General features: G+C 47.8%; 1 protein-coding gene across 1 annotated transcript; it reads right to left on the bottom strand.

The window, feature by feature from the left end:
* Positions 1-1,884: 1,884 nt before the first annotated feature.
* Positions 1,885-13,522, bottom strand: SIX4 (SIX homeobox 4). Its single transcript, XM_032996366.2, has 3 exons — positions 12,585-13,522; positions 10,352-11,040; positions 1,885-7,872 (listed from the first exon to the last, which is right to left on the bottom strand). Exons 1-3 carry the CDS (start codon positions 13,457-13,459, stop codon positions 7,079-7,081), a joined length of 2,358 nt encoding a protein of 785 aa, XP_032852257.2. The 5' UTR covers positions 13,460-13,522; the 3' UTR covers positions 1,885-7,078.
* Between the last annotated feature and the right edge of the window lie 256 nt (positions 13,523-13,778).

The following is a 13,778-nucleotide window of genomic DNA, read 5'->3' on the forward strand; positions in this document are numbered from 1 at the left end:
CCCTTCCCAGCTTGTCTCCCTGCTAGATCAAGAGCAACCACTCGTCTCGCCCAGCCTCCCTACTATCAACTTCAGCCCAGCTACTGCCTTGGCAGCCCCCCGCCCTCCCTCCCGCATCCCCAGCCCCCGTGTGAAAGGTGGGGGCTCAGGGAGCCAGCCGCCCATCCTTCTGAAGGTGCTGTCCCCCTTCTCTCCATCTGCACACAAGCTGCCAGGGAAGAAGTAACCGTGGCTGTGTGTGGTTTTCTCGCCCAGGGTGACCTGGAACACATCTGCAGAGCCCTCCAAAGTAGCAGGAATGTGCTCCGTTAGGACATGATTCATCCTGCATACCGCATGGGTGGCTGCTCAGGGAGAATTTTGACATTTGCATACACTGAGACTTTCCGCTTCTCAGTTGCCCTGGAACCCCTGCGCTTTGTCTGGTTGAACGTGCGGGTCTTGAGGAGCCAGAAACCCCCTCCCAGAGGGGATCTCCCCTGGCTGGAGCCAACCCAGCAGCAGTGGTTCTCCCCCTCGGCTGCGTCATGCAGCAGAAACGAGAGAAGCTGCTCACAGCCAGGTTGAAGGATGGCTTCAGACCCTCAGCCCCTGCTCCAAGCAAAGCTGGGACAGAGCTGCCGTCCAGGGATCGATCAGGAATTTGGCATCTGCAGGGCAAGAAAATATTATCACAGTCCTACTGCTCAGGCAAAACCAAAGCACGGCAAAGGGAAGCGCTACGGACAGCAGGACTGAGTCACGCACGCTGCTTCTGGGAAGGAAAAGGAGTTGGGCAACAAGGCGATTGTCTCTCTACCTGAGGGCTGCTCCCGGTAACTGGATTTATTTCGGCAGCTGCAGAGCGCAAGGCGTGTCAGACCCCAGGCAGCCAGGGGAGAGGTGCTCCCAGGGCCGGGAGGCGGCACCGTGCCAGCGGGACCACCGTCAGCAGCGCTGCGCCACGCCGAGCCAGCGGGACGCGGCTGCCATCGACGGGAGGGATGGAGGAATGGTGAGGAACGGTAAGGAAAGGTAACGTCTCAGTGATGAAAAATGTAATAGCTATCTACAACTGGGCCTGACTATTTAAAAAAAATTAACCTCCCAGACCTTGTCTTGCTTCCCGTGGCCTCAACACAATTTAAGAGGTGAAAGGGTGTTTTCCTGCTGGCAGGTGCAGGCTGTTAAGTATCTCTAATGTATATATAGCTTCAGTGAGGGAAACTGTTTCACCTGTACAGATTAGTCTGCTTGAACTTCCTGTCATTCATTTAGGCATCAAAACTGTAGCTAGGCAATCCTGGCATGGGGAACACAGATCTAAAGTAATATGGTAATGTGTTTACATCCTTTATTATCAAGGGAACATAAATTTCAGGCTGTTCTCAAAAGCCTGCGCAAACCAGGTCTGATACCAAGGGCAACATTTTAAAGAGAAATTTTGAGAAACACAAATTTAGCAAATAGGAATTTACCTACCCAGAAAGAAGGCCTGATGTAGAAAGCATCCCAATGCCACAGGAGCCACGAGTAAATACTGACTAGTTCTAACAAGTAGGTGGAAATATATTTCAATAGCATCTATCTAATTATGGTATAAATTTTGTTTAAGACACAGATTTAATAGCTAGGTTCGGTATGAAATAGAAGATTTATGGTTTTTAATTTAGTAACTTAGAAGCAAAGTTAGGGTCTGACAAAACTCACTTCAGTCAACAGAAAGTCTCATTCTAGCTTAAGCAGGCTTTAGATCAATTCCCTGGTGAGCACAGGGGTTCCTAGTTGCCATCACCTTCACGATGAGTCATTAAAAGCTGAGTTTCTATTTCAGATTGCTTTTACAACACAAAATTCTAAGCCCTCACATTATATCCGAATAGAAATATTTACACAAGATGTGTATAAATATAAAGTTTATTCAGTATAGTGTTTAGAAAAATAAGTTCACATCATCTCAGAATACAAATAAAACACTTAATTGTCCAGGCACAAACCCCTATTACAGTACAACAAACATACATACTTTAGATCTCTTTGGTTGGGTAATTAAGCACAGATATGTTTGATGATACACTCCAGGGCGGCATCACCTAACAGTGCAGCAAAGTCTTCTGATTATTCCCTCCTCTAATGCGTACATTCTGCTTAAGTTTCATATTTGTTGTAAGGCACAATAAACCCATATCACAGAAATAACTGGTTAGTTCTGGACAAACAGTACATGCAGCAAAAGAACAAACATCCTCTGAATGTGAATCCCAAAAGTCAGAAGATTCACCCCCTCCTTGAGTTCAGAAATTTAAGAAGCTAGTTTTAAATTATATGAAACATACAAGTAAGGTATAAAATATCCTTCAAGATAACTGCTAGGAGATACAGGAAGACTTCAGGTCTCCTTGCCTTGTAAAATGTCATTTATTCTTTTTATGATTTGAGATGCTTCTTGACCACAAGTACTAGACGATTCATGCCCCTGGGAGTCCTGCACACCTATTTCATATGAAACTGAAAGGAAGCACCCTCTTGGCTGTTCATCTGCCCCTGCTAAGAAAAGTGCACAGGCACTGGAAACCTGATCTAGTGGAAGGTGTCCCTGCCCATGGCAGGGGGCTGGAACTAGATGATCTTTAAGGTCCCTCCCAACCCAAACCATTCTGTGATTCTATGAAATCTACATATGGAAGAAGCTTCTGCACACATGGGGCTGAGTTTTGCCCCACTTAATTTAACTGAAAATAGTTATTGAGGTGATTTTGCAGGATTTGAAGCCAGAATCTGTCCATTATTGTCATTAATCTTGGACTGATAGTAATAACAATAAAGATGGTTCCAGCCTTACTTCTGAGTAAAGTAGCTTTCTGAATGCGTCTTCTTCCTGACTCCACAGGTAGGGTAAAGCAGTAAATGAAAGAGGTATATGCTTGGATAGACTGTGACCATTCGGTTATAACTGTCAGTGTCAGCCTTGTGCACTGGTTCATACTGCCACCGTATACTGGGCCAAATCTGTCCCTGACCCAACTCCAGTGAAATGAATGGACCATATTCTCAGCTGGTGTGAAAGGACATTAAAGTCAGTGGAAATGTGCTAGTTTAGCCCAGCCGAGGACCTGGCCAGTAGATGTCCATGATTTATGTGGCTGAAATGTCCCTTCAGATAAGACCACAGGAATAATGCTGCAAATAGTCCAGACAGAGCATTCATTTTAATGTATTTCTGGTTCTCTGCAAACCTTTGAGTGAAACAGAGGCAGCTTTAATTAAAAGTAGTAAAGAACAAAGGGTTTTTTAACATCATGCTTTGTAGGAATTTGCTTAAACTTTAAGCGCATTTTTCAAAGCTGAGTCTGGGATCAGCAAAGTAGTAGAATTTGGCAATGTTTCCTGTTAAGATTTCCAGTGGACTTACAAGTTACAAACATATGTGAAGTTGAAGCAATCCTTTATATTCTCATCCGTAACAGAGAGAGAGGGAGGGAGAAGGAACATGTATGCCAGATAGACACACCTTCCATTTAAACAACAGAATGTGATAATAAAGACTGTCTGTGGGGCTTGGACACTCACTGCCATTCATGTGTGTGGGACATGAGCATCCATATCCCCTAAACACCGTGTAAAATCCTCAGTTTGGGAATCAGTGGAGCAATGCCTTATTTACAGCAGCCAAAGATCCAGCCCCAGGTGCTTTTCGGGACTTTGTGTACTGTCTATTTAGAGCAGCTAGCCTGCTTGCTTGAGGGCCACATAATAAAAACTGACCCTTATTTTACAGTAGGAGTAAAACTACTATTTAAATATCTATTTTAAAAACACTGTACCGTGCAATGAGTCTTTATATTGTGCATATGTACCTGCAGAAAACATGAGGTTATAACTACGTTATCTGGAGGGAATGACACTTATTTTCAATGGGAAAAAGAAAGAGTAAAACATAATAATAAGTTATTTGATATCTGGAAGACTAGAATAGATTAATCTTACTTTGTCCCAAACCACTGCTTTTATGTACATCCTCCGCTCCCACTGAAGAGTGAGAAGCCTCCTATTAGAAGTACCAGACACTCCAAGATACGTGCCACTGTAACAACGTACACAGTTTTCACCTTAACTGTGCTGCAAAGCCATGGAATTCAGAGCCTCAGTAACACAACAAATGCAAAGGAGGAAAAATTAAAAAAAAAAAGTAACAGGTACTGGCGTAACACCACAGTCTTTTCAGTTATGAGACCTGATCATGTCAACAACTGAGAGAGTACTCTGAAATACTCTCTAGCTTGCCTCCAAATATAGCCTGAGCTTCACAAACAAAATGTTAAAGCCCTAAACAACTCCTTCAGAGCCATGCACGCATTCTCTATTTACATGACAATGATACAGGGTCCTTCTAATTTTCCTAATGGTTGAACAAATTCATGCAAAGCAGATACAGCTACTGTTATCATCATCATCATCATCTTGGTTTTACGGGCAAAGAAGAGGTGGGAAGCAGATTGCTCATGCTGGAGCCCAGAAGACAGCTAAACAAGCAGAGCAGAGAGCAGAACTCCGGACTATCCAATTCCTGGCTCACGTGGAGATCCCCTGAATGTCAAGGGAAGTTGTGCCAGGGTAACATATAGCTCCATGTTCTGCTTGTGATAATCTCCACTTTAAAGTGCTTGCCTTAAACACTCTTTTTGCTTGGGAGCACATGGGGACAGCCAACTGCTTATGGGCTGCTTCTGTGTGCAGAGCATCAGTGACTCGGTACAGCTGCGAAGTGCATGCCTTGCACACTTGCTCTTCCCTTTCCCTGCACTTCTCCCTGCAGCTCTAGAGACTCTGGTTCACAGCGTAGACGCCAGTGCTTACCAACAGAGCTCCGCTTCAAGGTTCCACAGAATACGTTGCAAAACACACTGTATTCAATATAGTGCAAAACAATAACGAGGATGCCTATGCCATGCTCATGGTGCACAGAAAAAAACCTTCATTCCTCAAAGGCTTTCCACAGAACCAGTTAACAACCATGACAGAAACAGACTGGGATGTGCTACCTCTATTCTCTTTCCTTTCCATTTTGTTGTCCTTTACAAGTGATCTTGTTTTGTGCTGAGCCTGATTTGGAGCCTACAGAATTTACGAAAACATTTCTCATTGCCTTCCAAAGGCTTTGCACCAGGCCCCTGATGAGGACGAATACATGCTTCAGTTACTTTATATATTCACGTTAGAATAAAAGTTAACAAAACAAAACCACAAAGATTAACAGCATGTCATTTTTATACATCTGCATTCTTCTTATTATTTTAAAGCTTAAGGATGTGCTTTTCCATGCTACAAAAACTCCTTTGGAGGAAAGGTAAGATCTGTTCCACCTGCCCAGAGCCCGCCTGCTTCTGCTGTCCTCGGCGCAGCACAACAGGGCGAAGGGAGAGGAGACTCATCCCCAGCCAGGCAGAGACCACGGCTGCTCCTACAAGCCCCTTCGGGCAGCTGCAGCTCCCACCATCGGCCCCCACGCTGCTTCTTCTGGAAGGATATATAAATACACAATCAAGTGCACTCCTGGATGGGGGCCTGCTTGCTTGAAGAGCAGCTGAAGCCCTCCCACATGGGCTATCTGGCCAATAGGTCCATGTAAACATGGGGCTCCCTTCCCTGGCCTGCCCACCCAAACTCTCCTGCTCATCTGCCCGCGCCTGGAGCCAAGACCTTTCCCCTGGCACGACGGCTCTGCCCATGGTCCCTCTCTGGACTCCTCCTGCCCTACTGACGTGGTATGGAAGGACCTATCTTTGGCGCTCTGCACCGCTAGAAAACGTCACCCACGATGACCAACAGACTTAAAACTCTTCTTACTCGTGCAAGTAGGGGCACCGAAGTCAGCGGGTCTACTTGCAGAAGTAAGGCATCAGGATTTGGCCCTGAGGACGGATATTTGCAAATCAGTGTTTTTATTCCTCCTGCCACTGTGCTTTAGTAACAAAGATAAGGCCACTAGGAAGAAAGGCACGTGGAATTCTGTAAAAAATACACAAAAAGGTTCAACTAATTCGCAAATTACTAACAAAACAAACAAAAAACCCCTGAACACAAAGACAGAGGGGATAGAGACAGGGACCTCCTGGGTTTGTGAGACTGGGAGTTCATTTTCTAGTTTCAGTGTGATTAACATTTTACTTTTACAGTCTATTGCTTGAAAAACTACAAAAAAGTAAAACCTTGTCAGAAATAACTATGTTTACTTCCTGCTCAAACAATAAAAATAAATTAAACAGCCAGAAAATGTTTTCCTTTTCAATGCATTGTGTCTAAAGTGAAAGGGAACATAAACCATAAATAAAATCCATTGTACTAATTTTAAAAAAGTCTCCTTTATAAGAACTGAAACAATATTTACATTCATACTGGAGAGAAAGCTTCTGAGTTGCATAATTAGAGTTTCAAATGATGCTTTTTCTGGTGCACTGACAAAATGCTAGCTGTAGCATTTAGAAATTTGTAAATGTTTGATGTGAGATTTTTGGTTTGAATGAAAGTCTGCTGGAAAAAAGCAAACACACCAGTAACAACATTATTTATGATTTTGTTTCGTTTCTTAACCTCAATCAACATAAAAGCAGTTGGTGAGGTATCGTCTAGAGTTCCTTAAAAATTTCTCAATGCCCATGGACTAGAAGTAAACAGCAAAAATGACTGCATTGTTTCTACCTTTTTGGAGCGAGATTTTTGTTTTCTATCTAAAGTTAGGAGTGTATACTTACTGTTGAGAGTACGTCGTACTATGGAGAGTCTAGTTAAATTATCAGGGTAGTATCTCTTAGCCAAACCTGTACCCATTCGCTCGGTACTTGCCCTGGCATTTTCTTTCTCCTTTAATCTGCTTAAAGGAGAATACTGCATGCAAACCAAGTGTGGCAATCTAATTCCATTGCTGGAGATTCCTCTGTACATCGATTCAGACCATTTAAATGTTCTTCTGTTTTCTTTAAATGAAAAAAACCCACCAAACAAAACAAAACAAAAAAAAACCAACCCAAAAAACCACTTGGTGCTTGTTAGGGCCTCAACAGGAGACTTATCTATTAAAACAGAAAGCAAGAAGAAAAAATTACAAGTCTTGCATATCTTCATCCATCTGAACTGTCTGCAGTTTGGCAAGTTCTTTTTTGTCCGTTTCCAGTTCTTCACAAACCGTGTCAACCATGTTACTCATAACATACTTGGATTTCGAATCCAGCATCATTAAATTGCCAGTTGACTTACTCTCAGAATTAGGTAAGAAATTCTCTTTGACATCAGGTACAGCTTGCAGAACTAACCTGTGCTCTCTGACAAAATCTTGATGTACTTGTGCAGAGGGGTGGCTCACACGGTCTCCACTTGTAGAAATTATTTCTCCAAGCGTGGGCTGTGCTGTAGAAATGGACAACAGATCTTGACTGGTAATGAGGGAACAGTTCTGAAGGGTTGCATAGTTAGTGTTGCTGATAGATATCACGGTAGAGGTACTGGTCACGGGCGATGACATGGACTGGCTCTCCGAGATACCAGAGTTGAGTTCTGCAGCATTTAAAAGAGTTGGTGTCAGGGAAAAGTTATGTGAGGGCGTTACATTCACTAATGAGGAGGCCAGGGACTGGAGTCCTCCACTGGACATATTTTCTGAAGACATGTTCACATTTAGTTGTGTGTTCTGACTGACGGGCATCAACTGAGAAAACACAAGGCTTCTTTCCAGTCCTTCTTGCTTGACAGAGCCTACTGCCTGGCCAGAATTGGGAACCGTATAAACGACTGCACTTGGAGCGAGGGGGCTGAAGAAAACTTTTCCTTGCTGCACTGTTGAAGATTCAGTCGTAAAAGTTCCTCCATCAGATGTGCTGGGATTTATTGAAACATTACCTAGAGAACGGGAAGCAAAAGAAAACACAGATTATAGTTGGCAGAGAGTTGTGCAGGCATTTTGTTAAGATGTTTTGGCCTTTTTTTATGTTTGCACTACATACATATGCTATTATTTCATGCAACACAGAACTGCATTGTTTATAACAGGTGAGACAAAATTTGGCATGAAGAAATAAAAGCTGCTAATAGAAACTGCTTCTAGAAGTTAAAAAAAAAAAAATGTTCTGGTATATTAGGTATCTTTCAGACTCATTAAGGAGCCAACAGTCCCCAGCCACGTGATTAAAATGAACGTGCTTTGGCCTTCACTAGTTGCCACCACTCAATTTCTATCTAAGAATAGAAACATGAAAAGCTATTAAAGATAGTTCAGTGACAGACTACAGCTTGTGTGTGGGAACTGGAGACACGTCACATGAAATCTGCTACTGCTGGGCAGAACCCACCTGAGTCAACCTGTAGAGAAAACCAATAAATTCTATTGGGTTAACTGGGTAGTCCGTCAAGGACTCAAACGTACTGCCTTTCACCTTGCTTTATCACGTTTTTCTAAAAGCCTAACCCTGCCACATCCACCACGCTGTGTAAAGTCACCCAGCGACCGCCCACCCTCGTTGAAAGCCGTGGCACTGCTCACGTGATGTTGTAGCTAGCCAAAGCTAGAAGGGGTGGCCAGAGATGACCTGGAGTTAGTTTTACTGGACGTGCCATCTAAGTTGTCATTATAATCATTCCTAAAATAAGATATACTGGCTCTTGGGACTGGGTCCTACTTCAAACACCACTCCTTCTCAAAAGCAGTTTAATTATAATTTTAAGAGGTTACATTTGGAGACACCTGAATTTTTCACAACAGCACTGAAGATGAACTTCTTCTCACCTGGGAAATATTTTAGTTCCCTATTAATTTCTGTTAATCAGTGATGATTTTTGGAAGATGTTGGTCACACACATGAACTACAAGAATAAAGCAAGGCAACCTGAAGTTATCTGGCAATAAGATACCATTTACTGTAGCTTACTTAACATAACCTGCAGCACACTTCACTTGGAATAGGCAGCCAGCTATCCATCCGTCTTGTGTTAAGAAACACAGAAAAAAATCAAAGCAGCAAATACAGACCTTGGCTTTTCTCTGCACCAGACCAGACATATGGCAGATCACTCTCCAGTGGGAATTAGTATTTTTAACAATGGGGAAAATGTTCACTGAGGAGCTCAGCATGAATCCTAGGACTTTTGAATACAACAGTTCCACACTACTTAATGGACAGACCTTTCTTTCTCACCTTGGCTGGCTATCAGTTTATGCCTCGGAGCACGTGGATTAAATGGCTTTTGTAATTACAGGTGGTATTCAGACTAAACATCTTCTCTTTTTCATCTCAGTTAAACTATGTAGCAATAACTTCCAGTGACTGTAAATGCCACATTTTAGGCTCTCATAACTATGCACCCACTTAAAATGTGTTTGTGCAGCTACAGTGCTCTTCCCCGTATTATGGAAAGAACGATTCACTCCCTATACACGAATTCAAATAAGCTCACATGAGCACAGTTTGATTTTCACTACTGTGCTCACAGCTCCTGAAACTAGAGAGATTCATCCAAGTTTAATCATTTTCATAACCGAAGATAGAGTGGCTAATCAGTAACAAAGCTGTTCAGATGTGCTTTATAACTGACCTGCTTCAAAACAAAGCCAAAACTAGGCTTGTGCTCTCTGGGATTCTTCCTGGCCAGCCGCAAGTTTCAGTCTATGGTATGTTAAGAAAAACTCTAAAGCAAACTTGGGGAGGAGCCTGCACACTTGGCACGTGAACCTGTGATGACATATTTCCCTTGGACTGAGGGCAGTTTTATCCAAATACCCTCGCATTTTATATCTACACGCTATTGCGTATTTCTATTGTTTCCCTGCAGTTTAATCTTTTTTAATTATAGGACTGAAAATGTATGAGCATAATTGCTTGGTCTTGTTGTGTCTATAGTCATTTAAAATTTATTTTTATGAAATGCTTTGGTTAAAACAACAAAAAAACAAAACAACCACCACAAGAACAACAACTGTAACAATTTCCAGCTGCCGCAATTTTCATTTTTACGAACTTTCTCATTAAAAGAATTCAAGAGCAAATGGGGAATATTCTGAAGTACTGAAACGTGTAAAATTTACAGATATTTGTGAAGGCTGGTATCACAGACTTCTGAGAAAAGCATGAGATGAAAGGGATGTAAAATACCAGACCGCCTTCTCTCCTCTTAGTAGAGGAGTTCAGCCTCATGTAACAGTCTGCCCACAAGCATAACCCACTGCAAAGGAAGGTAAAAGGTATTATTTGACATACTGTGTGTGGCCATGAGAGAAATTCAATCCTGGTACCTTGGAGGAAAAGGACCACAGCTTCTAAAATGCTAAGTGTGCCTGATTCCAACTTTTTCTCATACCTTTTACAGCAAGAGACAAAACTTTTACCTTGTGAAGCTGCCACAGAAACAGGAGGCAGCTGCAGAGAAGAAAAACCAATGCTTCCGTTCAGCAGCTGGCCATTTGTTCCTGAATTGGGGATCTGGACAATGCCATACTGGTTTATTTGGACAGGAGCAGTAAAAGTAACTACAGAGCCTCCATCTTGGGAAGCAGCAGTTTGTACGCTTTCCCTTTTCACCTCTGAGCTTGGTATCAATCCTGGAAATGAGACTGGGATGTTGCTGGGGCTGAAGGTGGCTGCCGCGGCGCTGGGGACTGAAGCCTGAAGGAGTTTGAAGTCCTTAACATCTTCTGACGAAGACGACAGTATGTCAGTAATGGACACCCCGTTGCTCACAACGCTCGACGTGGTTTTGGGTGAATTTAAGGTAACCGTCTGCGAAGCCCCCACACTGAGTCCATTGAGAATGACGCCGTTGGGTCCCTGAAGAAAGGAGCTACCATTGAGAAAGACGGGAGAGGTACTGGCAGGCACGAGGTTTCCATTCAACAAGACGCCAGATGAACTCAAAGCTATTTTAGTGTTTCCGAGCTGTTGCATGTAGACGGGTTCCGTGTGGCCGGGAAGGCTGAGGCTGGTAACACTGTCGGATGAGCTGGGGAGCGGATGGGGAGATAAATCCTCCTGCCCCTTACTGGATTCATCTTCTGTGCTAGGGTTGCCGTCTGACTCGCTATGAGAAAAGACAGAGAGATGACATTGCATTACCATGGTGTGCCAGCGAGCTCTGCACCAAGGGGGAACTCCTTGCTTTGAGAGAGTTTGCGAGAGTCTTCCTGAATATTTTTTTTTCTGTGTTACGCCTTTACACGGCACTTGAATTTCAAGTCAAGGGGGAGGTTTCTTAAAAGAAAAGCACACATCAAACCAAACGCTCGCCGAGGAGAAACTTTACAGATCGGGTAATGGATTTGTTAAAGCATGCCCCCCTCCCCGGCCATCCGACCCGGGTGACCGAAGGGGGGGCTGCCCGGGACCCCCCGCCGCCGGCCCGGGGTGCCCACATGTGTGGGACCGGCCGCAGCCATTTGGTAACTCCCCGGGCGGCAGCTGCGGGAGGTGAGCGCAGGCCGGGCCGCTCCGCCCGACGCTCCCGGCCCCGGCCCCCCGGCCCGGGGAGGCAGCTCAGCCCGTGTCCAGCGGCGGGGGGGGGGGGGGGAGGTGGGGAGGGGGGCGGCCTTTGTGCCGCCGCCCCGGCCCCGCCGAGCCCCTCTCCGCCGGGAGCTGCGCCGGGTTTTTTTTTTTTGCTGACTGGTCCGCCCTCGACTGCATTTTTCGGTCGCTCCCTCCCCCCTTCGCCCTTTGATGTGTCCCGCGGAGAGGGGGCCGCGGCGGCACAATCGCGCCCTTGGTTGAGAAATGCCTTGGGGCCCTCCGCCGGCCGCCGCTTCCCCCCCCCCCCCCCCGCCCCTTTCCCTCCTTCCCTCCCTTCCTCCCCCTCTCTCCCCGCTCTTTCTCCCCTCCCTTCCCGTCCCTGCCCCGGGAGGAAGGAGGGGGGCGGGAGCGGGGAGGTCACCTCCACCTGCCCGCCTTGCGGCGCCGAGCCCCCGCCGCGGCCCCCTCCGCCCCCGGGGAGGGAGACACGGCGGCGGGGGAGGCGGGGGAGAGCCGAGGCAGAGCCCCGGCCCGGGCGGGGAAGCTCTCCCGCCCCGCGGGGAGCAAACGGCCGCGGGGCTGGAGGCGGAGGCCTGCGGCGGGCCGAGCCCGGCGGTGCCGCCGCTCAGGCCCGGCGCGGCCGGCCCCGCTCCCCCGCTGAAACCCGAGCCCGGCCCGCTCCCGAGTCAGGTTTCAAAACACAGCGAGCGGCGGGACCCCACACCCCCGCGCGTCCTCCGGCCGCCGTCAATGATTAACTCTGTCAGGCGCGACAATTAAATAAAAACAAGGGGGAGAAGGAGGGGGGGGGGGTGGGACACGACACCAAACACACCCTCCGATCGCCGGTCCCTTCCCCGGAGCTCCCCCGGCCCGGGGGGGAAGGGGTGGCGGCTGGGGGCGGTGGGAGGGGGGCGGCGGGGGGGCCGGGAAGTTTCCCCGCGCTGCCTCGCATGCCCGGGCCGGGTGGGTGTGTTGGGAGCGAGGGAGCGGGGAGGGGGAAGGAGGGGAGGACGAGGCGCACCGAAGGTAAGCGCCATGTTTGCAAGGGAAGAAAGAGCCGGGAGAGGGAAGGCAGGCAGGCAGGCGGGAGAGGGGGCGGGGAGGAAAGTTTGCCCTCACCTTTTGGACTGGGTCTCGGAAGGGTTGCGGTCCCGCTGCCTGCGGTTCTTGAACCAGTTGCTGACCTGGGTGAGGGACAGCCCGGTGATCTTGGCCAGGTTGCGCTTCGCGGCCGGCGAGGGGTACCGGTTCAGCTTGTAAAACTCCTTCAGCGCGTTGCGGGATTTCTCCTTGAAGCAGTAGACCGTCTCCTCGCCGTCCCAGATCGTCCTGGGCAGAGGGTATTTCCTCCGCAGCCTGTACTTGTCCACCGCCCCCAGGGGTCTGCCCCGGGCTCGCTCCGCCTCGGTGTAGCGAGCCTTGTACCAGAGCTCCTGCAGGAGCGGGTGGTTGGAGGAGTCGAAGTTGTGGCTTTCCAGGATGCTGTAGAGCTCGGCGTAGATGCCCTGGTGGAAAGCCACCAGCGCCCGGGCTTTCATCAGGCTCTCGTTGCCACGTAGCAGATCGCTCGGGGGCAAAGACCAGAGGAACCTGGCCAGGCGGTCCAGGTTCCCACCTTGCTGCAGCGCCTCGCACACGCAGGCGACGTGGTCCGGGGAGAAAGCCAAGGGGGTCTGTGAGGAGGAGGAGGAGGAGGAGGAAGAAGAAGAAGAGGAGGAAGAGGGAGAGGAGGCAGCGTGGTGGTTCCTGGCCAGGAGTTCCGTGTGGAGCAGTACCTGGTCCGCGGCTCCCTCCTCCCCGGCGGCGGCGGCGGAGCCTGCGTGTTCCATGGGGAACGGGGCGGCGGCGGGAGGGGGCGGCGGCGCGGGGTTGAGGGCTCCCGCCGCGGCCCCGTCGGGGGGCACCTTGCTGGCTTCAGAGAGGATTTCCATCACATTTTCCTGCTTGATCTCCACCGCGCTCGTGATCTTGTCCGTGGGGGAGGCAGAAGACATGTTTCGGTTTGTTTTCCTTTTTTTTTTTTTTTTTTTTTTTTTTTTTTTTTTTTTTTTTTCCTTCCCCCCGTCCCCTTCTCCTCCTCTCCCCCCTTCCTATCTCTCTGGAAAGTCCACTCCTCCTCCTCCTCCTGCTCTCGGCCGGCTCCTAGCCGATCAGGTTTCCTCCCGGCCACGCAATAACCATTAAAGATAGCTGCTATAGCAAAGTAGTGTAAACGGGCTCCTCTCCGCGGCTCCCCCCAACGTGACTCCCAGCCCCGCTGCAATACTATATGGCACCGCAGCCTGCTGGCCCGGCCGCGCCCGCCCATTGGCT

Source organism: Tyto alba, unplaced genomic scaffold, assembly GCF_018691265.1.
Source record: "Tyto alba isolate M040663 unplaced genomic scaffold, T.alba_DEE_v4.0 Super-Scaffold_29, whole genome shotgun sequence".
Classification (NCBI taxonomy): domain Eukaryota; kingdom Metazoa; phylum Chordata; class Aves; order Strigiformes; family Tytonidae; genus Tyto; species Tyto alba.

What these genes read in the sequence shown, in the direction of transcription:
- SIX4 (XM_032996366.2), bottom strand. Translation starts at nt 13,459, where the DNA reads ATGTCTTCTGCCTCCCCCACGGACAAGATCACGAGCGCGGTGGAGATC. An exon ending in TCCGAGACCCAGTCCAAAAG is followed by an intron (nt 11,041 to 12,584) that starts GTGAGGGCAAAC and finishes CTTTTCTCATAG; the next exon opens with CGAGTCAGACGGCAACCCTA. An exon ending in TTCTGTGGCAGCTTCACAAG is followed by an intron (nt 7,873 to 10,351) that starts GTAAAAGTTTTG and finishes CCCGTTCTCTAG; the next exon opens with GTAATGTTTCAATAAATCCC.